The sequence below is a fragment of the Pyrgilauda ruficollis genome, unplaced genomic scaffold, assembly GCF_017590135.1.
Source record: "Pyrgilauda ruficollis isolate IOZ18807 unplaced genomic scaffold, ASM1759013v1 scaffold14, whole genome shotgun sequence".
Taxonomy (NCBI): domain Eukaryota; kingdom Metazoa; phylum Chordata; class Aves; order Passeriformes; family Passeridae; genus Pyrgilauda; species Pyrgilauda ruficollis.
Window position 1 is genome coordinate 10,834,172 of NW_024512543.1, and position 27,642 is coordinate 10,861,813.

Consider the following 27,642-nt stretch of genomic DNA (forward strand, 5'->3'; position numbering starts at 1 on the left):
CNGCGCGGCGCCGCGGCCGCCCCCGGAGCGCTCTGCCCATGGGGCAGCCGAGCCGAGCCCTCGGGACTGTCCCCCGCCGCCGGGACCTGCGCTAGGGCGGTGAGTGCTGTGCGCGTCCCCCCGCGCCGCGGACTTTCCCCGCCGCCCCTCGGGGTCCCGCGGAACGGGAGCGCGGACGCCGCCGCGGCCGTGCGCCCCGAGGGAGCCCGGGGCTGGCAGCCGGCCCCCGCTGTCCCCTCGCAGTCAGCGCGGACGGGGGAGTGATGATGGACCGACGGACGGACAGGGGCTTAAGGAGAGGGATCAGCCCTTGTGCTGGCTGCGCATGGCTGCGATGGGACCGTGCCCGGTCCGGGTAGGATGGGTGGAGGAGGAGGAGGTGGTGGAGCGTTGAGTCCTGGTGGGAGGGTGGCAGGTTGCTCCCAGCCGTGGGGGGACAGGAGCCGTGCCGCCTTGCGAGGTGATGCGCAGGCGGTGCCTTGGCTTTGTGGCGAGGGCTTTCTCCGGGCTGTTACTCGACTCAGAGGCAGGGGTCCAATGTCACTTTCCTGGAAGTGCTCCGTTCTTTTCCGCCTACTCGGGAAGCTTCACAGGAGGACCACGGTCCCCAAATGAGCACTTGAGGTGCCTGAAAGGGGAGGCTGAGTCCTGGCCACTGCACAGGCTCGGGGGTCAGCCTCGGTGGCTGAGCGTTGCGTCGGGTTGGGATGAGGGAAGCTGGCACAGCTGTGCTCCCCGTGGGATGCAATCCCGTAGGTGTACTGGGGAGCCCTGGCCGCAAGGAGGGCTTGGCCGTGGTGGACGGCGAGGTGCTTGTGGGGGATGGCGGGAGAGGGGTAGGGGGCGGGAGCCGCGATGCGGGAGGGAGCCGGGACAGACCCGCTGCCATCACAGAGGGGAAGGTGAGGAAAGCCAGCTCTCAGCGGGCTCTGCGTCCCCTCCAGAGCTTGCACATTCCTGCGTGCTGAGCGGTCTGCTATGCCTCTTACCGGGTCTGGCTGTCCCATCTGGGCAGGTGCACTGCTTTGTCTAGTGAGGCTTCTCTGTTGAGTTCAGCTTCCGCTGAGTAAACCAGGCTGAGCAAGAAGCAGCACCTTATTCAGCACCTGTTCCTTGCCCTGCCTCAGCGCTGCTTGGAGCTAGAGTTCAGTGAGCCTTTTTTCTTACCTCAGCAAGGAACCTCTTGCAGCTGCTTGAGAATCAGGGCTGCTGATGGTTAAATTGGTACCATTTAATCTCCTCGGTCTGCAAAGGCTGGGAATTACAAATGCCAGCGCAACCAAAGCCTTGTTGACATTAGGGTACCACTAGCACGGCTGAGCCATGAGAAACTACAGAGTATGCAAGAGCACTGGCTGTTCTGGACTTGGCATAAATAACTTGTTCAGTAACTCTGTCTCCAGTAGAGCAGTCTGCTGAATAATGGCATTCAGGGTCTGTGGATGAGGAAAGTGATTTTTAAACAAACAAATAGTAGTTACAGTTCAAGCAGGGGAGTCTGCCCAGGGAGGAAGTTTGCAAAGAAAGGTTTTGGCAAAACCCCAAAATAAACAAGGTCTTAAGACTCAGCATGAAAACACCTCAACTAGCCCTAGCCCTGTCTCAGCTAGGTTGCATAAATACGCACCTGATGCGTGCCCAGCAGAGTGTGAGGGACACCATGAACCTGTGGTGTCCTGGTGCCCTCAGCAATGAGGGGCTGGATACTGATGGCAGCTGGGAAAAGGAGGGACTTGGTTGCTTTAGGATGTGTGTGTTCTTGTTCTTTGACTGCAGTGCAGGGCAAAGTGAAGGGAGCTCTTCCCTGGGTAGGTGGTTGTCCCAACCAGGAGGCTGAGAAGGTGAGTTCTGCTCTACAGTCTCAAGAGAAGTTGGTCCTTTCTGCTTGTGGGCCTGTAGTGACGTTTTGTTGTTGAGATATGAACACAAGAGCATCTCCAGAGACGCACAGCAAGGTGAGGCTTGGGGTGGCCATTGATCTCTTGGAGAACAAACCACAGACATGCCCTCCCCTGAGGTTTTCAGTCCATTTGGAGCTGCTTGGAAGCTGGGGTGTGATCCAAAGGGAAATGTTTTCCTATTGTTCTCATTGAGCATTGAGTGCTGAAGCGTGCAAAATGCCAGGAGTACATCTGCAGCTGGTGCTCACTTGTCCTGCAGCTCTCTGAAGGTCAGCATGTTGAATAGTAGGGGCTGGGAGGGATGGTACCACAGGCTGGTTACAAATATCACTTTGAGCTATTTGGATCATGCAATGTTCTGTGTGATGTGTGTGCTTGGTCCTCACCCAGTAAGCCCCCAAATTTCTACTGAAAACTGCTAAATGCCATTAGAACACATCTCCCTCTGACGCAGGCAGGATTGGCTGCCTTCCCACCGGGCTGCCCAGGAGGCTGCATGTTGACTTGGGTGGAGCTGTGCATGAGGTGGGGGTGTCTGTCTTCTTAGTGCTATGTTTTTGGCTGCAAGTTTTCCCTTGGCACAGGACAAAAGCACACGTGAACCAGAAAGATGTTGAGATTGTTTATGTTTGACTTCTGGCCTGGCGCCAGAGGGAACGGCTTGGTGACCTTGGCACTATTGGGACATTATTTATAGAACGTAGATCTTCTGGGTTTTGTATTTTTGATGTAGGAATGTGAAAATAAGTCTTGGGAGGAAAAGACTCAATGCTGGCCACAAAATACATTTGGATTTTTTCCAGAGCAGGAAAAATAACACTTAAGAGGTGACCAGGTGTTCCCTGTTCGCATTGCTTTCTGCCTTCCCTTGGAAAATATGGGTTTGGTGCTGTCCTGGAGATCACAGGCTAGCATGAGTTCACTCCATGTTCAAAAAGTTCTTGTTCAAGATGCTAAAAGATGTTAAAAAAGAAATCCAGCTATAACCAAAGATACTCGTGATAGTTTACAAATGATAAATGACTCTCTGGCCTTCTGTGCGTGAAGCTGTGTCATCTGCAAGGCTTAGTGCATCTCCATGTGTTTCAGTGCCCATCTGTGGTGCTGGTTAGTGTGGCTGACCCCAGATGACAAATGGAGAAGAAGAGGCTTGGATATGCACAGGGTTTTACTGGAAGGCCCATCACACAATGCTGGCCCCACAGCTCTGCCTCCTGGGGCTCTGGTGGAACCCCAGTAGCAAACTTCCCTTCTGGGTTTCACAATGTGCATAAGTCTCTCGTCCTCATTCTGAGCAGTGTATATGCTCCAATTACCTAAATCTGTAAATGTCTTTCTATCCCTCTGTATGCAAAGTAAGAACTTCTTGAGCATATTTTGTGCATTGGTTTTGATGGGGAAGCCCTTGCCCAGGCTGTACCTGACTCATGTATACCAGACTTTGGCTGGACCCTTAACCAGCTCATCTTACAGGGCAAAATCAAGGACCAGTGTCTGTAAGAAAGCTCTGTTCCAGATTTATACTGACTGCTGCTGTCATTTTAGGGAGGAGAGATCCATCACCAAAACAGGGAAATTATCAAAATCATTGTAGTTGGGTCTAGTGCTGAAGGTTGAGCAGCTTCTGCTGATGTTGATGGTCAGAAACCATGTGGCCACTCTCTGAGCCTAAGGGGCCAAAATTAGAAACCTAAGCATAGGGACTGGTTGCTGGATCCATTGATGCAGAGTTTCCTAGATGTTTTTGTTAGGGATTTGGATTAACATAATTTAAGTCAAAGGCACAGAAGAGAGCATGGGGAGAAAAGCAGTTAGGAGTAAATCCATGGTTCAGTAGTCCGGTCTCCTGAGGAGTAGCATTATAGGATAAGTTGGTGTAGTGGGAGATGTGCACAGGGGAGTGTCAGATAACACTGGCCACCTAATTTATTTGTTTGAAGGGGTTCAGTATTTTAGCGGGAGATTAGTGTGCAGTCCCCTTTGCAGCTGCCTGCTGCTGCAAACCAGAGAGGAATCCCTCCTTTTTATACTAAAATTAGGCAGCAGCACTTTGACTGCGTGGCCCAGAGGAGCAGGTGCAGGCAGAGCAGCACACAAAGGCTTGCAACCCTCTTGTTTTTAGCTGTATCCTGCCAGGGTTGAGAAAGTAAACAGTTTTGAGTCTGTGTCAGCAGTCAAAAAAGAGACCTACAGAGAAAACCCACAAGTCTTCAGGAAGCTCCATGGGTGATTCAGACGGTGTTTTTGTCTGAGTACCCGTTCATTCAGTAACCCGTGATGGCAGCAGAAACACTTTTTGTAGTGGTGCCACCTTATGAGTGAAAAACAAACCTCTGGTGTTGGATGCTTATGGTCATATAAAGACTTGAGAAGCTTTTTCAGCCAACAGATGTTGTTCCAGGAATTCCATTGCTGAGCCTTAAAATAATCCCAGCCCTTGTTGGGCGCTGCAGTTTCCTTCTGGGCTTCCAGCTAGGGCTGCTGTAGATGGAGATACATGTGACAAAGAGCAGGCAGTTTCCCAAGGACAGCTGTGCTTCCAGTCCTTCCTGACAGCCAAGAAGGTGCCTTTAGTTCAGCTTTGCTGGCTGTTTGGCGTGCCTTGCGGTACGTGGCATGCGCCCAGCCAGGCAGCAGCCTCACTAGTGCCCCATACTGTGTAGCTGCAAAGCTGTGAGAGATGTGTGGGCAATGCTGGAGCACAGCCTGGATGCACACTGCCATGTTGTATGGAGTCCTCAGGAAGGACAGTGTTGTGGAAATGAAGGGTTTATTGCCAGTCTTAACCAGAGCTCCAGGAAGCAGGCTATTTTCTGAAGAAACAAGATAACTTAAAAGTCCATGGTTTTAAGTCCCTCTTAGTCTTTCTGTTGGACATTTAATTTTAGCTGCCTGGCATGCCATTCATGGTAGATGATTGGCATATTCCAAGTAGGTAAAAACATGAGCTGCCTCATTGTAGAGGGGAGAGGGAAATTCAAAAACCACAATACTGAATCCAGGGGAGCTGGGTGGTATTGGCTTTTCCCCAACATTTTCTTTGTGGCCTAGGAAGAAAAGTTTCTGTAAAAGCTGCTCAATAGCAATAAAGAGCATCCAAACATTACTCCACAGAAAACAGAAATCTACCAGGAGTCAAAGGTTGCACTGAACAAGACCAAAGAATTTAGACCATCTGTTTGTGTTTTCCCGGGTTGTTTTCATGGTACAGTGAGTAAAATTTAGTTGACTTTAATATCAGCATTGCTGGTGGAGTCTCTGTAAGTGCTAGCCAGAGATCTGGTGTGCTTCACCTATAGTGCATCCTTCCACCCTCCTGCCCTACTGCTCTGCCCAGTGCTGCTGTTTTCTCCTTGGGGTATTCTTGCCTTGTCTGCTGGCAAAAACCCATCAGGAATTCTTCCAATCCCTTCCATGAACTGTGACAACGTCCACTGTTTAAATCTCTGGACAAGCAGGATGCACTGAGGGTTGATGGATGGAGGGATAATAAAGCAGTTGAGCTTATCCCCTCCAGCCAATTTATTCCCTGCATCACATCACCATGCAAAGTGAGTGCCTGTCATTAGTCAAAGGACATGGGGGAGAAGAGGCCAACCTGAAACCCCCAGAGCCCTGGCTGCATGGAAATGACATTACAGGGGAAGGTGTTGACTAAAACCTGACACTGCTATGTCATGAGCTCTTCTAAGCAGGAGGCTGTGCTGTATGTTTGTTGACAGATGTATATATACACAAGCACAGTAGGAAAGTACTGTGTGTGTATACACATACACAGAGTCCCGATGGATGATCCTGATATTACTGGAACTTCTTGTACCCAAGTGTCTGAGACTTAAAACTGAAAAAGAAGGGAAGGTCCTTAAACAACCCTTGGTAGTAGCGATGGGACATCTGGCAATGCTGTGTTTGCCATGGTTACTTGAGACCCTGATTTGTCAGCACTGATGCTGCTGTCTTTTGGCTGCCTGAATCTCTCTGTTGCCTCCTTGTCCCAGGGTAGAGAAATCAAACAAAAGTAGGGAGAAGAGCTAGTTAGTACTACCTTTAACATTTTTTCCTAAGACTTCTCTTGCATGTGCCAGGCAAGATGGAGTGAGAGCTCCTGCAGGACCTCTCAGTTCTCAAGATATCTCTTGTCACCGAGGCTGTTCATGCCACATACTGGTGCCTCCTCTCTGCTATGAAAATAGAAATCTTTCATTAGTTCCTTAGGCTGATGTGGCTCCTTCATGGATGTGACTATAGGACATAGCATCTCCATACCCTTTCCTTGCATGTTGTTCAGTTTTTTCATAATCCCAAAGTGTGGCTCCATGCTGTGAGATGGGCAGAAGTCATACAGGGTTTGCCTATGACCAGGTAGTGAAAAGTTCTCTGCAAGGATCTTGATCTTGTCCATCCATATAAAAGCAATCAAAAGCCTAGTCTTGCTCATCATCCAGGCTCCTCCTGTGGTATATGGAAAGAGGTGAACCATTGCAGGGGATGATGCATCTTGTCTCTGGGGGTTGGCTCACCCTCCCTATTTCTGAGGGAGCCTAAAAGAGGGAGGTGAGGAGACGTACAGATTCAGGTTATAGTTGGAGCTTCCAAACTTCATTCTTTTCACCCATGAAGTGCTTTTACTCTGGGCTGGGGGCACATTGACTGTGCGTGCTCTTCACAGTACACATACACTGGTCTTTTGTGGAAGCTGGAGAACCTGTCATGCATCAGAGACATTGTCTCTTTCAATCTCCTTTATATGAGTTTCTTTTTCTGATGAAAGCTTTCTAAAGGGTACTTGTGTGCTGAATAGCCATTGTTGATAATGCATGATATGAAATCCAAAAGGAAGGCTCAGATTAAATGTCACGCACTTCACAGTCGGGAATTCAAAGAGCCTTGTTGATCTGTGCATAACTGGGGGCTTGACAGCTCATGCATAAACAAACATGTGCACATTCACGTACATGGGTGCAGGCAGTTTTCCCCTGACTCAGCAGCATATAAAAGCAAAGTTGGGTGGGTGAGTTCCAGAGGGGTGGGTGCTGTGTTCCTGGGGAAAGCCTGTGGGTTCTTCAAGCCTCTGACTTGAGAACCACACTGGCAAATAAAGTCACTTGTTATTAGTGTGGTGGGCTTTCTTCCGCCTTCCTCCCCTGCGCCGCTCTCTGCTGAGCTGTGGCTGCTTTGATTTTCTCTGATTTTCTGGGTTTAATCTGACCACGAGAATCTGCTGAGAGTTTCTGGTGTGTGCAAAGGCAGTATCCATGTGAGGTTCACCCCAGGGTTTCCACAGTGCTTACTTCTACCAGCAGTAGGAGAAAAAAATAGATTTCAAGCTAAGCTGCTTGTTAGTCAGGCCAGGAAGGGCATTTCTGCCTCTGACATGTTGTGTGTAATGAACCAAGTGCTGCTCAGGAGTCCACAGAGCAGGCTGAGGTGGCACTGCTGGGATACAGTGGCTGGGCCGTTGTTTGTAAGACGTCTCACCTGCTGCACAGGAGCTGTATGATCTGTGGTAGATTTACTTTTCATACGCATCTGGGAAAACTGAGCTCTCTGAGGTTTAATGACCCAGGCTTGATTTTACAGAAGGAGCAGCAGTACTGCCAAACCTATAATCTAATAGTTTGGCTTTCAGGCTTCCTACTCTGCATGCTGTGCTGTAGTTCTGTTCCTAAAAACAGCTGGTTTCACTTTCAAGTGCCTCATTGCAGGAGAGGGGGATACTTGTGGCTCCTCCTCGTTCTGAGGTACCTTGTGGAACAGTGCTCCACAGACATGTCCCTATGCACCATGTGTTCCCCCTCTAGTGGGTTGCTAGAAGTTTCTTTCAAGTTGTTTCACCATCAACTTGTGAATTAACAGAGCTTGTGCTAGCTCTGCCAGCAGCTATTTAGAAGTTTTCCTCTTCCAAATCTGTCCTCCTAGCTCCTGTTTGCCCAACATGGGGAATTTTGCATCTGACATTTTTAGCAGTAACCTGTTGCTATAGAAACTGCTAAGGTGTCAGAGGGAGATTTTTGCCAAGTTGGGATAGGCTACCAAGTAGTTGAAGTATGTGTTTTGTTAGGAGGCCTTCTCCATCATGTTTTTGCTAAGCAACTCCCTGAGCCTGTCTGCATGTCTGGGCTTATTTAATGTCTAAGGAGCCATGAGGGAGCAATAAACCCAGTGTTCTAATTGTGTGCAAATGAACAGGAAATATTGGCAAATTATTTAGGGGAGATGTGAGAAGGTGTTCCCAAGCTGCAGTGATGGGTCCAAGTGGTGTGCAGATGGTAGTCCAGGGCTGAGAGGTCACAGCTGGTATCGGTCTTTAGAGCAGTAAATGGTTGACACAGAAGCAGGAGTTGAGACTCGAAATGGCATCTCTCGGGAAGGAGTCTGGGACAAGCTGCTCCTCTCACCCTTGAGACCAAAATATAGGTGCATGCCAACATACTTGGTTGGTCTGGTAGTCCGAATTCTCTTTACTAACCAGTCAAGAGATCGTGCAGTGGGACCCAAAGTAAGTCCACACAAATCAACCCATGTCTCTTATTTATATGTGTGTACATATATATGCATATATGTATATGCATATATATGTACATTTATATTTCCTTTATTAATATATAGCATATTGTTTATAAATTAAATGTATTTATATGAATAATAAACTTTTATTATTTTATCCAGGATGTGGATGTAACCATGTACATGGGGAATGCTCTATTAACAGGGTTGTTAACAACTCAGCTGTTGACTGATAGTTGCTTGGGCCATTTCATATCAGGCCTGATCTACAGAACTTCTGTGTCTTGGAAGGAAACTTTATTGCTTGTACAATGAGAGGTGTGAGTCCTATGAGTGCCTATGTGCCTGGGACTCAGGAAGTATCCTGGCTAGACCAAAAGGCAATCTTCCTGATTAATGCAAATTTATTCGTCTGCCCTTTTTCCTCCCTATTGTGTTTGCCTAGACTGCACATCTGGTCATATCATGACAGACTATGGAGATGAGAAACTCTTTGTTTTCTACACAAATGGAATAAAATAATCTGATGCTGCTGGGGTGTCCTGCAGGAGTTGTTCTCCGGCTGGGGTTGCAAATTGATCCATGAAACTGGTTGGGAATCTGCTTTTGCAGTTCTGGAGTGGAACAGACTCATTTTATCTTCCATTTCATGGTTGTAGACATGTTGAGAGTGTATAAATCACAGTGGTTGCATTGTGCTGAGTAAGTTCCAAGATTGCAGATAGAGAACTAATATTGCTGGAGGTGAAGATTATTGTCTTTGGGTAGGGAATCCATCGAAAATGGCTTTGAAATAACTACTTCAGTGACAGGATACAGATGGATGTTGTGCCTGTATGTGGCTCAGGGAACTTAATGTCCCAAATTGTAGTTTCTTAACAATTTTCTTTTGTGTTCTGGAAAAGGACAGATGTGCTGAGAATAAAGAGCATTGACTTCCCGGAGCATTTATGGAAGTCTCTTGTCAGGTGCTTGGAGGCACAGTAGAAAGAAAATTTGGGGAGGTTTGAGGTTGTTAGGAAAAGAGGTGCCGAGAAGCCCCACGTTACTGTGAAGCACCATGTGTATGGACTCCTCCCTGCTCCTCCCAGGATCTTTCCATAGAGTTCCTTTGAGCCTCTGTTACACCTCAGGTGTGAGGCAGAGGAGACGAAATGCATCATAGTTTCTGTAAAACTGACTTGTATTACCCTGTTTGGTTGAAGGGCTTTCCTAGCTTTTTAAGCTGCTCTTTTTCAGTAGCAAGGATTGATTTACTTGGGTGGGTTGGGTTTTTTGGTGTGTGTTTCTGTGTGTGTGCATATGGGTTTTATTTTTCCTTCTAATGTTTCCCTGTAGAAATCGTCTGCAGGACAGATGGCCTATTAAGCTTCTGGGGCGGTCTCTCACAAACACCTGTCTAAGGCAGCTGGGAATCAAAGAGGAATTCTCCTCTTTTAATGCCTTTAAAGAAAAACATTACCGATCCTAATATGTCCTACTTCTCTGTCTCCCTCTCCATTCTCTCAGCTTCCTGGGAAACTTAACTCCTTGGTTGTGGCCATCTGTTGAGACAGCGAGGGTCTGGGTGGGGAAGTGGCAGCCACAGCCTTTGGGGAGAGCAAGGGCAGCTTTGAGGTGATGGATTGCTGTGGCTGGCTGGGCTGAGAGCCTCGGTGGCAGAGAGGAGGATGATGCAGGGGGTGGACTTTTATGTAAGTAACACAGGTGAGAGCTGCTGAAGCAGCTGTTGTACATTGTTGTGTTTGTACCTTGCATCCTTTGTATTTGCAGCCAAAACACACCTCAGCAGCCAGGGGTGGGCTGCTTGAGAAGGCAGGGTGGCGTGGCCAGGCTTGTACGTGGGGTGTGAGCGCACGTGTGTGGTAGCTGAAAGGTGAAGTCTGTTTGTCCCCTGTGGCAGCAGCCCCTGAGCCCTTACAGAAGGGCCACAGTGGGGCCAGGTGTCCAGCTGGGCACCCGTGGGGAGCCCAAACACATGCCGTGTGTCACAGTCTGCCCTGCCAGCTGCTGTGAGAGGCAAACAAGCATTTCTCTCTTGAGGTGCTGCCCAGGCTTGCACGGAGGGGTCAGCGAGTTGCTGCAGGTGGTGGCTGGCAGGAGTGATGTTGCTGTGTTTAATTATAGCTCCCATCTGAGAAACTAGTAGAGCAACAGAGCTTTTTTATCTGTTCTGGGGGAACTGAGCACTTTACAGGTTTTGATTGCTGTATAACGCATCCTGTGACACAGGCAGAAACTTTCCTGTGGTCTCTGCAAAAGGAAATTTGAAACCTATGGGCAATAAAATTCCGGAGATGGGCCGTACCTCCCAGATGCTGTGGGATATAGCCAGTAGTAGCTCTTCTTGGGGCAGGATGTTTGTACAGCCGCAGGGAGCTTGGGGGCAGGAGCTGCTGCACCCAGGGACTGCAGAGGAACACTATGGAGGAGGGTGCAGGGGCTGAGCTTGCTTGGGCTAAAGCAACCCTGAAGCAGATGGGAGGAGAGGATGCATGGAAAAGACTGAGCAGACTTTGGATGTCCTTTTCTGCATGAAGTGGTGACTGAGCAACACAAGTTGACTCTTTCCTCCCCAGCAGGCTGCAGAGGACTCCTTGTCCCCTGTTGAGGGGTGATGTATCCGTTACGTTTGAGGTTGCCAGAGCTGCTGTAGGCACTGGGTACCACTGCCTTGTGAGTGGAGGCTTCGTGGCCACGGGCAGCTCTGCACCTCTCACAAACAGCTTTGGAGAGCCCATCCAATGGTGTCTGGCCATGAGATGTGCTCAGCCTGAAGAGTGAGCTTTAGATGTGCCTGAGGCTCTTGGCGCATTGCAGATGATTTGGGAGATGACCTGGAGGCACCCAGTGAAGGTGTCCTTTGACCTAAGGATCTTACTTTGCATTTTCATCATTTAGGGGCAGGGAATCTGCTGCCTAGGTTTGTAGGTATTCCCTAGGGATGACAGGGTCTCCCTGTGCCTTTTGGAGTTGCTTAAGGAAGCAGCTTCCTGTGCCTTTTAGAGTTGTTTAAGGGGCTGTGGCAGGGCTGGGGATGAGCCTCTGTCAAGACATGCTTCCTGCTGGTATTGCAAAGAGCCTTCTGTGCAGAAAGGGCTGGTGTTTATGTGGGAATGGAGTCCTGTGCACCTGGCTTGTTACAGGTGAGAAATCTGAAGTCTCCCTGTTGCTTAGGGGTACAGACTGTGCCAGACAGAGCGGGAGCAGCCGCCGCATTCTGCTGCTGTGGTGGCTGAGTGCTAATTGTTTTTACTGCCTGAGCATCAGGTTATTTTTGGCTTGATCAAGTTTAATTCCCAGCTGGCTGGTGGTAGAGAGGTCCTAATAGTCTAAATCTCCACGCTTGATAGAAATCTAGGCAGAGAGCTGGTTTGGTCACCGTGGGTTTGGGATGTGCAGTTGCAGAAATACAGGATAAAAACAGCTATATTTTGGTAAATACAGGATATATATTTGGTAAATACAGGATACAAACAGCTATACATGGGACATGGGGAGTTCTGGCTCAGCGTCTGCTGCACCATGGGCTTCCAGGGAAAACTCTTTCTAGGCTATTTAGAAAGGATGCACAAAGATGTTTTGTGACTCTCAGGTGTGTTTTTGGGTTAGACACAGGGAATTTACCTAATGCCTCAGGATTTCAGCCTCCTGAGTGTCTGAGGTTGTTAATGAACACATTTTAAGCATATAAAAGTGAGCAGACTGAACCTTCATGTGTGGTGGGGAAAAAAGGAGTCTTGGGTCCCATGAGATTAGGCAAAAGTGTAATGTTTGCAAAGACCAAGGTACTTGGTAGGTCTGTGGATCCTGTCCTTAATCCACCTTTATTTCCACTGCCTCTCCTCTTTACTGTGCACATGTGTTTGAGCCCAGGCTTTCTCAACAGCTCTGTAGCTGATAAGGTACCAGGTCCAGAGCAGCTGCTGTGGACCTGGGACTGTCCTCAGCAGCAAAGAGACAGAACTGACACAGCCTGGAGGAACATCAGAAGAGCTGGACAAATCCATCACAACTGCCGGGCCCTTGCAAGAGAAATGCTGTGGGCATCAGCCCATCTATGAGGGTCGGGTACAGAACAGATGCCATGGTGGATGCCCCTCTCATATGTACACTTCCTTGTGCTGCTGCAGTGCTGGAGAACTCCCCTGGGCTCTGCCAGATTGCTCCCAGAGAACTCCATTGTTGGAAAGGGACACTGCCTCTGCTTCATCTGCTCCATACTTAGCATTGGTTCTCAACCTGTGCTCTGTAGAAGATGCTTGGGCATGGCAAGTGTCCTGTTAGGCTTGACATCGACATCCAGTGCAGATATCCACTGCACCTTCTTGGATAATTCTTAGGCATACCAAATCAAAGCAGGCTCAAGATGTTGTCTTGGACATACTGACTTGGGAAATCTAAAACAGGAGAGCAAGAATCCTCTCCCTGGCCTGAACAGGATAGAGCTGAACAAACTGTGTCCAGCTTAAATATATAAACATTTCATTGTCCCAGCTTGGCTCTAGTTTCCTACACTCTTCCTCTGCCTACAGACTGGCAGTGCCATCAAACCCTTGGAGCGAGAGGTTCTGTAGTGCCACCTCTTTAAACAAGCATCACTGCTTTGTCAGGTAGAAGGCTGCACTGTGGACGACAGTGCCATCCAGCCTAGCAGTAGGTAAATAGCTGTATTTTGCCCTGCTCCCAGGGCCCCGGGGAGCCATGTCCTCCCAGGCAGGCAGCTTCCACCCACGAGCAGTCAGGCTCTGGCTTGCAGGAGCTGTAGGTGCTGCCGGAGCAGGGTCTGGTTCTGCGCTCCACGCTGGGTGCGCAGCTCTGGCTGCTGCAGCGCCGTGGCGTGTGCAGTTGAGTCTCCTCTCTCCCACGCTGCGGAGCTCGCCTCTCCAGACACTGGGAGGGAAGCAGAGACGTTGGAGGAAGAGCTGTGGAGGTGGGAGAGATTGAGCTATCGTTGGTGTGGCACCAGTGGGGTTTCTTTGCACCACTAAGCAGTAGCTATCAAAATTGAATGCAGTATGCTGAACAGCTGAGCAAGGGAGCAGACACTGAAAGGAGCCTGCGAAGAAAAGGATCTAGGAGGAAAAAACCCTCTTTCAGCTGCACGTAGGCACTGCCCATCACAGAGAGCTGTGGCAGGGAGTAGGAATTGCCTGTTTATGGTGGTTGATCTGCACAGTCCCTGGGATGCTTGGAAAAAGGATTAAGGAGGAGAGACTCACAGAAGAAAGAGGAGGTGGAGGTTTCCCTTTGCAAACTCACAGGCTAATAGAAACGATCCTCTAAATTGTCAGTGTGTCAGGATACATTAATGTAAGTATAATGTTTTCAAATCCTCAGCATCTTCTATCTGAATGTCACTGAATTAGCGCTAATTGCATTCTTTAGCTCGTTAGCCATTAATATTCAGCATCCGTTAGGCTGGCTCTGTCTCTGGACAAGGGGGGGTAATGAGATGTGGGACTGGCTGCGGGGCCATGCCTTAGCTGTGCTGTAGGAGCGTGGCTTTATGCACCAGATTGTTTTATTGGCATTTGTGTCTGGCTTGTGTTGTCCCAGCTCTTGGCCAGTGGCTTACCACAAATTAGTGGAAACTCTTAATGGGACAGCAGTGTTAATGATGATGTGGATAAATTTCCACCAGCTCCTGCCCTGAAAGCAACTGGCGAGACAAATGATGAAGGCAAATTTTGATCTTTTGGCCTTGAGCCAGTTGCTGAACTGCCTCTGTAATCACAAAGCTATTCAGTGCAGTCTTCATTGGTGAGAGAAATTATCTATTACTTTTTTTTCTTCCTTTTTATTTTTTTTCTTCCTTCCCTTTTTCTTGCTTCTTTTTTTTTTTTCCTTTTTCTTCCTTCTTTTTTTTTTTCTTTTTCTTCCTTCCTTCCTTTCCTTTTTTTACCCCTCTTTCCCATCTTCCCTTCCTCTGGCATTCCTGACCATGAGGTCAGAGCAGGAGCTGTGGCCATCAGGCTGTCCCTAGCAAGAAACCAGGAAAGATCCAGAAGTGCCAGGATGGCATGGCCAGCACACTCAGCACCCCAAGTCCTGTCAAGACCAGCAAGCCTCAGGTCTTTTATCCCTGAGGAGAGCCAGTAGGATGTTCCTGCTCAGGCCCTCTGCCAAACTTTTCCCCTAACTTTAGAGATGTGGGATGGCCTCAGAGTGAGAGAGAGGAGCATTCCCCACAGGACTGTTGCTTCACAATTGGAATGGATGGCTTTGATCAGAAAATGCTGGGGTAGAAATACCACAGCAACATGTGGTATTTGAATGAAACCATCCTCTGGTTTCAGCACTTCTGGTGGGAAACCACTCAGCATCCAACCTTGTGAGTCTGGGTCAGCCAGGAACAGAAAAAATTGCAAAAACTGTAGCTAGTTAAAGAGGTTGAGCTTTTCTTTTAGACACACCACTCTGGCTTTGGCCTGGATTTTGTGTGCAGATTATCTAGATTTGAATACACACAATTTATTCTGACAGTTTAGGTTGGCAAACCCCAGACATGATAAATCTTTCAAACTTTTCTACTGTCAGCTACCGTTTGAGCTTCCTGCCTTGTGCTCTAATGTAGACCTGAGTATACAGCTTCTACCTTCGTCCTGTGGTGGTGTTTTCCACTGTTCCAATTCTGAAATATTTCTAGATCCTGACTGCTGCATCTGGCTTCGTGCTGCTTTTCCAGAAGCCTGGGCTTAGTTATTCCGTGGAATAAGAGCAAAAACCCATGACCAAACAAGCCCTGCTACAATCCAAAAGAAGTACCTCCAAAGCACTGGGTAGCTCAGCTGGCTCTCTGAAAAGCATTTTGCCTGGTCTGCTGAAAGGATCTTATTAAACCCTTGATCATGAGGCTCACTTTTTGCACTATCCCAGCAAGACTCTTAACTTTGCCTTAAAGAAAGAGTGAAGTTGGGCACTTGCAGACAGGACTGGCTGTTCTTGTCTGAACCACCACAGGGAAGGGTTTTCCTTTGAGAGGGAAATCCCTCGCAAGCACTGGCACAACATTTGCATGCACAGTGCCAAAATAATTGTACCTCATTTTATTACTCTCCAAAGACTCATGAAATATTTAGACATCAACATAAATTGTCTCCTCCTGGGGCAGCTCTGGGAAGGCTCAGCTGGGGCATAAGCCCTATGCTTGCTTGGGCTAGATTAGCTGTGCTTGGTGCCTGGGGGAAATTTCTGTGGGTCTCTGGAAGGGTCAAGTGGCAAATGGAAAAAAGTGTTTGTGTTTAGCTGAGCCAAGATAAAATGAAGACAAATTGGAAGAAAAGGCTTTCTGAACTGAGAGTTTCCAGGGTTTTATATCTGTGGGATGAGACAGAGTGATTTAATGGGACGCAATAACTATAGCTTTATACGCATGCCAGGGCAGAAGTTATCTTTTTCAAGTCTCGTTGCGTGTATTTACTTATCCCAGACAGTATTTGTAGTTTCTAATTTCCATCATTTCCCAGAAAGCAAAGTGAGTGTCTTCAGGGAAAATCATGCCTGTGGCTTCTTGTTGCTCAGGGGCTAATATGTCCTAGCACAGCCTGGGGGCTGCAGCATCTGAGTAGGGGAACACACAAATAAATAACTGATACTTGTTTGGGGTTTGACCTGAAATGGCAGCTGAAGAATGTGATGTATTGCATGGGAAAAGAAAAAAGGCGAAGCATTACTTAATGATTTTAATTCCCCTAGTCTGAGACGCAATTAATTCCCCTAATCTGAAAAACAGCAAAGAGGTACTATTGGGCATTGCCTCATGCTGGGATAGACAAGATTATGATTTGTAGGTCAAAAGCATTTCTAACTAAATGTCCATGCTAAAGCCACTCAGCTCCGGGTTTTTTTCTCTCCCCTCCCATGGCAGATCCCGGAGACGGCAGGATCATTCTGAGATGAGCCACCTGTAACTGGGGCCGGCCTCCTTGCCAGGGCTCCCTGCCCCGCGACGATGAGGAGCCATCTGCCAGCCTGACAGAAAGATCTTGCGGCAGTGGTTGTTTTATTTTTCCCAAACATCGTGAAATTTCATGTGACAGCGGAGCCGCTGCCTGCACCCTCCTTGTGCCACCTCGCAGCCAAGGGCTCGGTGCGGCAGGGCCACCAGCATGGCGGCGAAGCAGCCCCCGCCGCTGATGAAGAAGCACAGCCAGACCGACCTGGTGAGCAGGCTGAAGACACGCAAGATCCTCGGCGTTGGCGGGGAGGATGATGACGGCGAGGTCCATCGCTCTAAGGTGAGGCCAGCAGACAGGGAAGCTCATGTGCAGTAATGGTGGAAAAGGGACTTCTGCTGGGCAAACCAGGGTTTGCCCATCCATGTGGTTTGGGGTAGTTATAGCCAGGCATTGTGAGCATGTTCACATGAACAGCTCTGGGCTGTGTGCACATGACAGCAGGACAGATATACTGTGACACTCTGAGGGCTCTGCAGGAGCCTGTGCTCCATCAGGATGGGACATGCAGGTGATGTGTGTGAGGAGTGAGTTCCCTTCTTCCATAGGTAAGAGGAAACAGGAGTTAGTGTTGACCCTTCCCCAGCTGCATGCTACAGGTGGCTGATCCCAGTAAGGGAGCAGTAGAGGCTGCAGCTCCTCATGAAAATCAAGGCAGGTGTTGGGACCAATGAGTCACAGCTGAATCCTTTGTCCTCCTCCTCCTCCTCCTCCTTCCAGCCCTCTGAGATAAACTCCCAAGTGGGATTAGATAAGTGGTTTTGGGCTGGTGAGTACTGCCCAAAGACTGGGGAAGGGTCTGCTTAGCTTGTGCCTTTCATTTGAATTTCAGATTAGCCAAGTACTGGGAAATGAAATCAAGTTTGCAGTCCGGGAACCACTGGGACTCAGGTAAGTACTGGATCACCTTGGAGCTAGGTCATCTGAGGCCCCTTGGCCACAGCATCCCTGCTAGCTCTGGTTTCTGACACCAACTCTGCTCCTGTGCCAGTCTCTCTGCTCCCTGCAGGGGCTTCTTACAGGCTGTGGAACCAGACCAGCTCCGCATTCTTCCCCCACTAATGAGCCTGAGGCCCTTAAGTTCTTGTCTTATTGCATGTGCAGAGAACTAGAAGGGCTGCTTGGGGCTGGAGGAGCTCCTCTTTCACAGGTGGTGTGTCCTGTGGGATCCTGCTCTGCACCATCCTCTTGGCAGGGTCACTTCCCTCCTTTGAAGTTGAGGGGGAGTCTGGCTCTGTCTCACCAGCAAAGCTGGTCTGCATGTTGAGGATGGAGCTAGTGGGATGTGGAAAGCTGAGTCCTTCCATGGGAGATTTCTGGCTGTCTTGCTTGTGCATGGGGGAATGATGAAGGCTGATGGAGTTACCCCCAAGCTCATGCTGGGTTCTGTCTTCCCTCTCATGCAGGGTCTGGCAGCTTGTTTCCGCCGTCATGTTTTCCGGGGTTGCTGTCATGGTGAGTGAGGGACGTGGTCCTGGCAAGAACCAGCTCCTGACTGCTAAAGGGCTGCCCCAGCATGGCCCTTCGGTCCCTGGCATTTCTCTTCCCCCCCTGCCTCCAGCAGTTCCTACCACTTTCTCCTGCAAGGCCTTTGCCCTCACTGTGTCCTCCGTAATGGGCTTTGCCAACAGTGTCCTTGGCAGTTTGGTTCCCATTGCGAGTCTGTTTTCATCAGCAGGGCCCATAACCAAGGAATGGCAGCCTTGGTCACAAACCCCAGCCTTGCAGCCCACAGCTGACGTGGTGATATTTCTGCACCTCCTTAATTGCCAGTTTCCTGGCCAGCGGCTCCAATCCCACAAAGGCCTGATGCTGGAGCGCTGCTGCCCAAGAGGACACGTTTTGGTGGCCAGTTCAGGTTGCTGAGTCTCTCTCTCACCTCTGCCAGGCCCTCGCTTTCCCTGACCAGCTCTTCGATGCCATCTTTGAGGAGGAATCGGTGAGCAGCAAGACTCCCATCCGGCTCTATGGAGGAGCCCTCCTCAGTGAGTGCTGTACCACTGTATACTGGGGACGCTGCTGCCCCACAGAGTAAGGGGACAGGTGGCCAAAACAGCAGCCGGGGACAAAGTCCATGCCCAGCCAGACACCTGCAGCTGGAGAGCAGAACATCTGCTGTTAGCAAAGAAATTCCTGAGGGGTCTTTTGAAAAGCTTGGCTACTACTCCTTTTTCCTAGGAGGGATTCAGGTGTGCGGCAGGTAGGGTAAGAAGGGCTGTGCATGCTCAGAATCCCTGGGGAATCACCCCGTGTACCCCAGCAAAGGGAGCCTGTAGGGGGGCCCTGGGAGGGGCGCTGGGTCGCGGCTGGGGCTCCTTGGGAGCGGCAGGGGAGATGGGAAAGCGGCGGCATCCCGGGAAGGGCCCAGGAGGAGGGGGGCGAAGGACAAGGAGACCCGGGGAGCTGGAGATGCAGTGTGGGAAGGGAAAGGGGCCCGACCCGCGTCCTGCAGCGGCACCGCGCGGGGCGGGCGGGAAGCGCGGCCTGGCCGCTGTGCCGGCCCTCAGCCGGCGCGCCCCGCTGTGCCCCGCAGGCATCGCGCTCATCATGTGGAACGCCCTGTACACCGCCGAGAAGGCCATCATCCGCTGGAGCCTGCTGGCCGAGGCCTGCTACTTCGCCGTGCAGTTCCTGGGTGAGTGCCCGCGGGCCGGCCGGGACGACGAGGAGGAGGAGGGTGCGAAGACTGTGCGTGGTGGGAAGCGGGGATCGACGGTGGGCAGGGCAGTAGTGGAGCATCTTCCCTGCCAGCTGCTTGCCTTTGTTCTCCCCCATGGAATAACCTCTGCCCTGAGCTGCTCCTTGAACATCACCCTCTGACAATTCATTAATTTTTCTCCCTGAGAATGTCCTGGACTTCATAGCCAGCACAGGTCATTCCTGGAGCAGGCTGCCTAGATGCAGGGTCTAACATGAAAAGATTTTAGCAACCTACACTAAAAAGGGGGATGTTTAGTGTTGCCAAAACAGAGCATAGCATTTGGCTGTTTCTAGGGAGCTTATCTATATTTAACAATGAAGGGGGTTCTTGTATGTGTGTCTCGGTAGCTCAGTGTGTAGCTGGTTTAGATATGAGCTATGTGTTGGTAGCCAGAAAAGAGAGGTGTTCGATAGAGGCGATGTGTGTGGACTGTGCATATTTTGTAGATGCTCCTAAAGTTGAAAAATGTTTATCAGTACTGTTCAAGACATATAGCAAACTCAGGAGGATGTGACTCCCAGATTAACACCTGAGCGTAATGGAAACTTACCTCTGCTTGAGTGACTGTTTCAGGCTGTCTGAATGTGGGGCTGCCTTGAAAGCATGTTTTCTCTGAGGGCGAGCTCTGGGGTCTGTGGCAAGCTTCAAGGCTTGAAAAGAAGCTAGTGAAGAGCCTCTGCCACGGATTCACTGTGCCTGTGAACGAGCCTGTGCTGAAAGCTCCTGCGCTCACAAGGCTCAGCAGTTCCTGCCAAAGCTCTGCGTTAGAGGGCAGCAGAAAACAGTGTTGTGCTATTTGTCTCCTTCTGGTATTGCATCACCAACCTCTGCCTTGTCTCTGTCCTTCTCCTCCAGTTACCACTGTCTCCCTCGTTGAGAGTAGCCGGATAGCCACAGGTGCCGTGCTCCTCCTGGTCAGCCGAGCTCTCTTCATCCTCATCAGCATTTATTATTATTACCAAGTTGGACGTCGTCCCAAGAAAGTCTAATTGCTGGGCTTTTTTGTTATGGGAAAGGTGGGAGGGGGGAGTTTGTGTCGGTAATTTTGCATTATAATTACAATTTTTTCAATTTTTTTTTTTTAGTCCCTTTTGGTTCCAAAGTAGTTTATTTCTTTACCGGCATGAATCAGTGTGTAACCCAGTGCTGGAGGCATTGCCAGGTGAAATGGGGGGAGCAACATCGGTGGGAACCCCCAGCCCCTCTGCAGGAGGTGAGGAACAGTGGGGAGGAAGGCTCAGGGAAGTGTGTGGGCCTGGCAGGCTCAGGGAAAAAAGTCAGTTTTCTAGGGGGAACTGGCTGATGGGATCACAGGCTCTGAACCCACTGGAACAAAGCACAAAATAAGGCCAGCATATTGAAACCAAATCCCTGAGGAGACAGGGCAGGAAGACAACCAACAAAGGATCTGGATACTCTACTTGGTAAGCCTTGCACCTCCCCTGGTTTACAGCCCTTTCCCCTTTTAGCAAGTACTGATTGTCCAGGTAGCCAGGAGCTGGATGGGGTCAAGCTCAGTGCTTTGCAAACAGCTCTTCTTTCCTCTCTGCCAGAGGTGCATTTTTGTGTAGTTCATAGTTTTGCACCTGATGCTGTGTAGGGCTTGGCAGAAGATACAGCAACCCTTGTTCCCTCTGCAGGGACAGCACTGGGAACAGTGGAGCAACTTGAATTACAAGATGTGAGAAGTAAAGGAAGCTATTGGAAATAGCCCATTGAGCACAAAGACATCCCCTTGTTTGGGGTGTTTAATGAAGTTTCTAGGCTGGGGTCCTGTCCCCTTCACCCCAGAACACTTCCTACAGTTGAAGCTTTACTGATGGTAGTAGCAGTGGTGGGTGTGCAGTAGCTTTATCTGATGCTTTAGTGGAGCAGGAGCTGGAGTGCTGTTGTGGTTAGCACTGGTGAGAGCAGAGGACTGTAACAGTAAGAGCATCTGCACAGGTGCTTGGGTCAGTGAATAGCCTCTAGATGGGGGCTCTGGCTGTGGGAGATGGTGTTCCACTCTGCTAATGTCTGCATCACATCTCTTCTGACCTTGAGAAGAGAGGACCAAAGTTTGTAGCATTAAGATATTTAATATTTAACTGGGATGAAGAACAGCAAGGAGCGGAGCGTATGATGGCAAGGACAGACTGAATGTGCTTTAGTACTCACTAGTCAATTTCTCCAACATCTCCTGGGCTTAACAGCATTGCTTGCCCTGCTTCCTAGTGCTTTCCCTGTGGATTGTCCCTGTTCACAGCTTGAGGCAGCATTTTTTATTCTCCATGGAACTAAAGCCAGAAGGTCTGTGCACAGGATATGGACTTGTTACTCATGCACTACTGTTGACTGGATCAAAGCTCGCCCTGGAATATAGCTGATGTTCCAAAATCCCAGTAGAAAGATTTCTACACAAATGGGACTGCTTGTGTGAACAACAGTCCTCAAGCCACCGGTAAGACTGGGATCTACAGCTATTGCTGTTTAATATCTTAGTAGAGTTAGAAGAAGGTAGTGGGTAGTTATTGTATGTTGTGTTAGTGCTTTTGGCATTTAGAAGCTGCTGCATAAGCTTGGGACACTGTGTGCATTGTACTTACTGGCCATGCAAAATGTCTGTCACATAAGAATATTGGAAATTGTTAAATCAGGAAACGTCACAACTGTAACTTAGTTTTTTGCCTAATAAGTAAATCAAATGGAGAGGCAACATCCAACAGCAGGCTAAATTCTGGAGCCTCCTGACAATACACGCTTGTCAAGCTGCTTTCAGCACATCCAAAAATGATACTGAGCAACTAAAACTTTTAATTAAGAGGAGTGTTCCTGTTCAGATGGAAGAATTGGGGTCTAAGAGGCAAACCTTTCCTGTGAGGCAGGTAATGATCAAATGCAGGCTGGAGAGGATCAGAAATTAGACCAAGTGGTGCAGCATGCAGGAGCTGGAGCATGGCATGCTGTGGCTGTTGCTCTCCCCCTGTGCATCACCTGCATGGGCAGCTGCAGTGGCCTCAGTGTGGCACTTTGGCTGTAGTTGTGGGTATAGGTACGTGAGGCTTGATTCTTTGTGTTTTGGGGTGTCACTTGAATGTATACACAGATTGATGGTTGGTTTTTGGTGGGGGGGTGGGAAATTATGTTTCTAGGACAGACAAGTAAAACCTACCACAGCAAAAGCAATCTTACAGGAGAAGGAAATGGGGGGTCTTCATTTCATGCTGCTCCCAACAGGCCACAGGTCCTGTGAACTTAGTTAAGACTTGGGTCTGACTAACATACCTTAAAATGTCATCCCATAGGTGAGAGAAATTAGTTACTGCACTATATGGGAGCAGTACTCCAAAAACTTCTTGATGTAGGAGGGTGGGGGAAGCAGTTACAGCTCTCCAGGGTAGCTTTAAATAAGGTAAGATTAGATTTCTCTGGTTCCCTGATTAGCAGCTGCCTCTGCAAAACTTGAAACAGTCAGCCACTTCTAGGTTTGCTGGTCAATGGCTTTTTCTGCTCCAACATAGCGCAAAGCCTGGGGGAGTGGCCACTTAAAAGATTTCATGTTACTTGGTACCTAGTCCTGAAAGTGGAGACATGAAGTTGTTTTATTTTGATGCTTCTTGCTCCATCTTGCTATAACTGGACTATGTAGAAAATGCAGAGCTCTACACCTCCTCTACAACTAAGCTGTGGTTCCTGGCATGTCCCTTCTCAGCAGCAAGGTGATGCAGGAGAAACACTGCCAGGCCCACTGGAGGTGGTGGGTGCGCAGCAGGTGAGGCCTAGGAGGGAGTTGCTCAGGGTGGATTGAGGATGGAGCCCAGGCAGAGCAGCTGCAGCACTGCCAGAAACCAGCTGCACCTGGTTGTCTTCACTCGGTTGTGAATGGGGAGAAAGGGAGAAGGATGCCAAACCTTTGTACAGAACTGCGTCCCCAAGGATGGAAGTGCTGACATCACAGCTGCAGGTGGCAGTTGAGAACATAATTTGGGATCAAAAAGCCTGAGGTGTCAGTTCAGGCTCAGCTACTGATCTGCTGAAAAAAACTTCCATCTCCACAGGCCTCAGCTTCCTTATTTATTACATTGTGAAAGAGCCTTGGACCGATGTCATCTCCCAAAGGAGACTGCAGTGAACTTCCTGCATTTGTACAATGCTGTGCAGGACTGGGGGTCTGTTCCCCAGAGAATTGTGCTCCAAGCAGGCACAGGCCGGGACTTAAAACTGACCCCCTTTCTCTGCCAGGGATGGACCCAAACCATTGCATTCACAGAGCCCTCACTTTGGAGGGTGAAGAAAACTCATCATTTGCATAACTCCCTACATCATCTTATTTGCCTCTAACCAATATCTGGCAAACTGGAGCTGGTGACATATGAGAGGCTCTGTCTGTGCTAAGCTGGCCTCTTTTCTGGTCAAGGGTTTTTACTTGGGGAGGGTGTGGGTGGGGGGTGGTGGTGCAGGGGAGAATGGGACACTTCAATTTATACCTCATTTTAGCTGCTGTACCTGAGTTTATTTCTCCTCTGGTAAGAAAGTGACTGTACTTAACACCAAGCAAATAGTGAAAATTAAAGCTGTTTCACTTCACTGTCACAATATCTTTCTTTTATTTTTTGGGTTTATTTTAAGAAATGCACACAAAAACCGTGCAGAGAGTGCTTCAGGCTTGTGATCTGGTTTATATTACCAAAAAAATTTCCTTTCAATATAAAAAAGCATTACAGTAGGGAATACAGGATAAATTAGCTCCACTATCTAATAAAAAGAACATTTACATTTTTTTAAAATAGATTTCAAACATTATTTCACACACAGCCCTTTTCCCAGGCATTTGTGACAGTCATTGGAGCATTAAATAGCAACCAGGAGGCAGGGATGCTGAGAGGGGCTGGGGGCTGGCCCAGGCTGGTCTCTGCTACTCCCTCCAAGGTGCTTGGGCCGTGGTCACAGTGCTACAGCGAAGGAGACAGCAGCTCCTTCTGCTCTCCAGCCTGCCCAGAGTTCTCCAGCCAGCAGTGACTTCAGCTTGAGCCCCTGGCCCCAAAATACTCACCAGAGCTGTTAAGAACAAATACAAAAATACAATTGCTTCTCCTGCCTACAGTTCTGAAAACTACTGTACCACAGAGGGGACAGCCACAAAACCAAGGGACAAAACCAACAAATTTACATGCTTTGCCATACAGTGGGAGTCTGCTTTCTGGGCTTGCTTGTTCATTAACTTCCCCGAAGGAAATTCCTTCTGCATGTTACCTACAGATCCTACAGACTTGCACATATCTTTACAGCTACAGCTCCTCTCAGACTATACATATCTTTACAGCTATCTCCAGTTCTTGTTGGGAATTGCTGCGTGGCCTTTTGAGCTGTGTTCCCAGTGGCACGTGAGCCAGCCTGCGGAGAGGATTTGAAGTCTTCACACAGCAAAGAGCAGTGAGGGATCAGAAAAGGTAGAAGAGGAGAAACAGCTGTGCACAGCCCAGAATAACAGATTAAGAGATCCTTTTGAAGATACAGAGGACTACCATTAGGGAGAGAGGGAAAGCAAGAAAGCTAAAAACAGACAAAGCAATGAGTACAGAATTAGGAAAGCCAAAGAGAAACAATCCAAGCAAGATCATACTTCAGGCATGTATATTTAGTACTTTGTGCTCTGGCTGCTTTGGTCTGGTTTCCCCCAGCTCTAGCAGGTTTTTGCCCCCTGTGCCACTGGTGGCAGGAAAAAGCTTGAAGGCTTTTTTTTCCCCTTCAGCCACCCACCATGCACAAATGGGGATATTTGCCAGCCAGGCTCTGACCTGAGAACTCTGCATAATAAACTGAGGGGAAAGGAAGAAACTGGAGACTGGGAGAGGCAGTTCTGCTTCTTTCGATTACCTCCAGCCAAACTACCAACTCTGCTGACAGTTTTGTTCCTTCCCTGGGAATTGCTGTCCCAGAGCAGTCACTGACACCAGCTCCTGAGGCAGAAGGAGAACAGATAAGCTTGCTTTCTGCTCAGCCCATTCCCCACAAGACTGGTAGATGGAACAGATTTTTCTTATCTTAAGTGCAGCACCTGCTGTCCAGGACAAATACTGCTGGGTTTTGTCTAACAAAACTGTTTTTCTTTATTAAACAACAGACCAGAGTTTAATGCTAAAATGCCTCATTACAAGGAGGTCCAGAGGGAAATAGTCCTGAACAGCTTTCCAGAAGGTTTAATGCAACATCTGATGCTGCTCAGCAACCCTGGCAACATATTTTGTTGCTGGAATATGCTGACTGCAGCATGGGGGGGCTGCAGCTCTACCTGCCCAGCCCTCTCTTGCCATTGAATAAATCGTTCTCAAGTGAAGCTTGGAAAAGCTCCTAATGCCTCTTTCCTGTTCCCTAGTATCCTCATTCCCCAACCTAGATACTTAGCCATTATCTTCGTCTCCTGTGGTCCAGGCTTGCTGCTGCTTTCCTTCCTTGCCTGTAATCTGTGCAGTGCCACTGGGAGAGCTCAAGGCACTGAGCCCCAGGGGTCTAAGGCAACAGCCAGAGGATGAACATGCTGCTGCTGCAAAACCTGGGCACAAAGTTTAATGCTCTGCTCCTTCCTTGGCAGAGATTACAGCTTTCAGAGGAGCTAATTTGAGCCTATATAAAAGTGCTCACATAATCTGAGCCTATAAAGTCTGTAAAAAGACCTAATCTAAACAAGAAACCACATCCCTTTCTGTCATTCCCCAGGTAAAATGAGTTTGGGGTCAGGGAATAAGTGACCAGATGAACAATTAAGGCAACAGGGATTGATGATTCCAGATGAGAGAAACCAGTCACCTGTCCAAGTCAATATCCACGGCCACAGCAGCAGCTGGAGCAGTGTGGCTGCACACAGGGTGTTCTTGGATCCTGCCTGGGGTCTCAGTAGCTCCAGCTTAATCTCTAACCAAGGTCCAGTCCCAGGCATCTTTCTCAGGTTCACTTCCAAATGACTGAGCAGATGACATGTTATTAAATACCAAATTATCTCAAGGGAGGAAACACTATCAACTAAAACAATTCTGACTTGATTACTTTCATCATGAGCCCATGGGAGACTCTCAGGGGAAATTCTCTGACCAGAAATGATTCCACCAGACTGGTCCAGGAAAACAGCATAGGAGTGGTTGACAAACTTCAGCCTCTTCAGTCCAGCACCATGTCTGGACCTCCCCTTAATGCTGGAAAAGCATGCAGGAACCACTGCAAATATTTATGCTAATAGAGCACCACAAACCATTTTTTTTTTGCAAGTATCAGAGGAAAGGCAAAGGCTGACAAGATTTAAACAATATATCCTCCCCTCCTCAGGAAGGCAGCAGTATCAATGATGCTTGACCAGAGCCATTATTTTCCCCAGGAGATGGGAACACAGCAGGGAACAATTTGGTCTCTTTCACAACAGTGAACAATAAATCTTAGTAAAAACAGAAAGTTAGGCACCAAACTCTCGACCCTCAGCCAGCCTTAGCTGAGTCCCATTGCTAAGCTAGATCATGCTGCTCCTGCTTGGAGTTCCAGAGAAAAGCCAGCCTCACTGAAGTGCTTGACATCTCTGACAAGTTTCACATGACAGGGGCAAAGCTTCCACTGAAGAATGAGTGTTTTCATCCTGTGGCTGGAAATTAAAGCCAGAATCACACAAACGTTGACTACGCCTGCTTAGACAAGCCACCACTGCTTGTTTCAAACCCACCTGGACAGTCAAGGCCAACCTGTTGCCTTATGCAGCCCCTGCATGTCTGTTCTTGAGTCCTTTGTTGTCTAAAGCACGATGAAGTGGTGAATGGTAGGCTCAGCCTGGTGTGAGAGGCAGCTGTGCTCATCCTCCCACTCCCCCACCAGCTCCATCCGTCTCTAGTGCAATCGGCGGCTCTGCGCTCCTGCTCCACGCTTGCTGCGGGTGGCTCTGGGCAAGGGTCTGGTGTACAGTGTAGTGCACATCACCTCAAAGTTCCAGCCCCTGAAGTACAATCCTTTTGGTCATTCATATATTACAACCCTCTTTTTTTCTTTTTGTTTTTTTTTCTCCCTGTCCCATTTTGTTAAAAAAAATAAAGTTTTTTGGGTGTTTTCAGATTTTGTTTCTTCAGATTTTCCTTTTTTCTTCCGAGCACATGGGGAACATGGTGGTTCATGGGCCACTTCTTACTGGATCCCTCGGAAGAGACACATAGCAAAGATCATGGCAAACAGCTGGGAGGAGGAGACAGGAAGAAGAGGGCAGAAACAAAACAGAGAACCATGAATGTCAGCTGCATCTTACAGAAGGTTGGCAAAGCCCTCCCTGACCCTGGGACTCCATTGCTTTCTCCTACACGGCAGTCAGTGATGTGGAGAGGGGAACCCTTACCACCCATGGGAGGCTGTGGCAAAACTCTCTCCTCTGCTCCTCCCTCCCCCTCAAACTGTTAGTGGCTACAGCAGCAGCCTGACTTCATTGCCAAACTGCCCTTGGTGTCACAGGGATGCAGGACCCACAGTCCCTGCTCTGTACATCACTGTTACTGCCTGGCATGGGCACAGCACAGCCTTTGTGGGACGCTGCTGTGCCTCTGCCCAGATCTCTCTCCTTTGCACAAGATGG

General features: G+C 48.9%; 2 protein-coding genes across 5 annotated transcripts in view; one reads left to right on the forward strand and one right to left on the reverse strand.

Annotated features, from left to right (window-relative positions):
• On the forward strand, window positions 1-23,639 carry TP53I11 (tumor protein p53 inducible protein 11). 2 transcript variants are annotated; one of them, XM_041459770.1, is made up of 7 exons: window positions 1-99; window positions 16,279-16,648; window positions 17,199-17,257; window positions 17,773-17,821; window positions 18,255-18,351; window positions 18,900-19,001; window positions 19,923-23,639. In XM_041459770.1, the coding sequence occupies exons 2-7, from the start codon at window positions 16,520-16,522 to the stop codon at window positions 20,054-20,056; spliced, it is 570 nt and encodes a 189-aa protein (XP_041315704.1). In that variant the 5' UTR covers window positions 1-99; window positions 16,279-16,519; the 3' UTR covers window positions 20,057-23,639. The 2 variants fall into 2 exon arrangements, with proteins under 2 accessions (XP_041315704.1, XP_041315705.1); XM_041459771.1 differs by lacking the exon at window positions 1-99 and adding an exon at window positions 275-355.
• Window positions 23,637-27,642, reverse strand: part of TSPAN18 (tetraspanin 18) — a 121,152-nt gene continuing 117,146 nt past the window's right edge. For all 3 annotated transcript variants that reach the window (XM_041459768.1, XM_041459767.1, XM_041459769.1), the window contains exon 10: window positions 23,637-27,251. In XM_041459768.1, coding sequence (XP_041315702.1) covers window positions 27,204-27,251 — 48 coding nt within the window. In that variant the 3' untranslated portion in view covers window positions 23,637-27,203. The remainder of the gene's footprint in view (window positions 27,252-27,642) is intronic.

Excerpts from the sequence above, each read along its gene's own strand:
- TP53I11 (XM_041459770.1), top strand. The coding sequence starts at position 16,520 with ATGGCGGCGAAGCAGCCCCCGCCGCTGATGAAGAAGCACAGCCAGACC. Across the intron at positions 16,649-17,198 it reads GCGAGGTCCATCGCTCTAAG|ATTAGCCAAGTACTGGGAAA; the intron begins GTGAGGCCAGCA and ends TTTGAATTTCAG. Across the intron at positions 17,258-17,772 it reads CGGGAACCACTGGGACTCAG|GGTCTGGCAGCTTGTTTCCG; the intron begins GTAAGTACTGGA and ends CCTCTCATGCAG.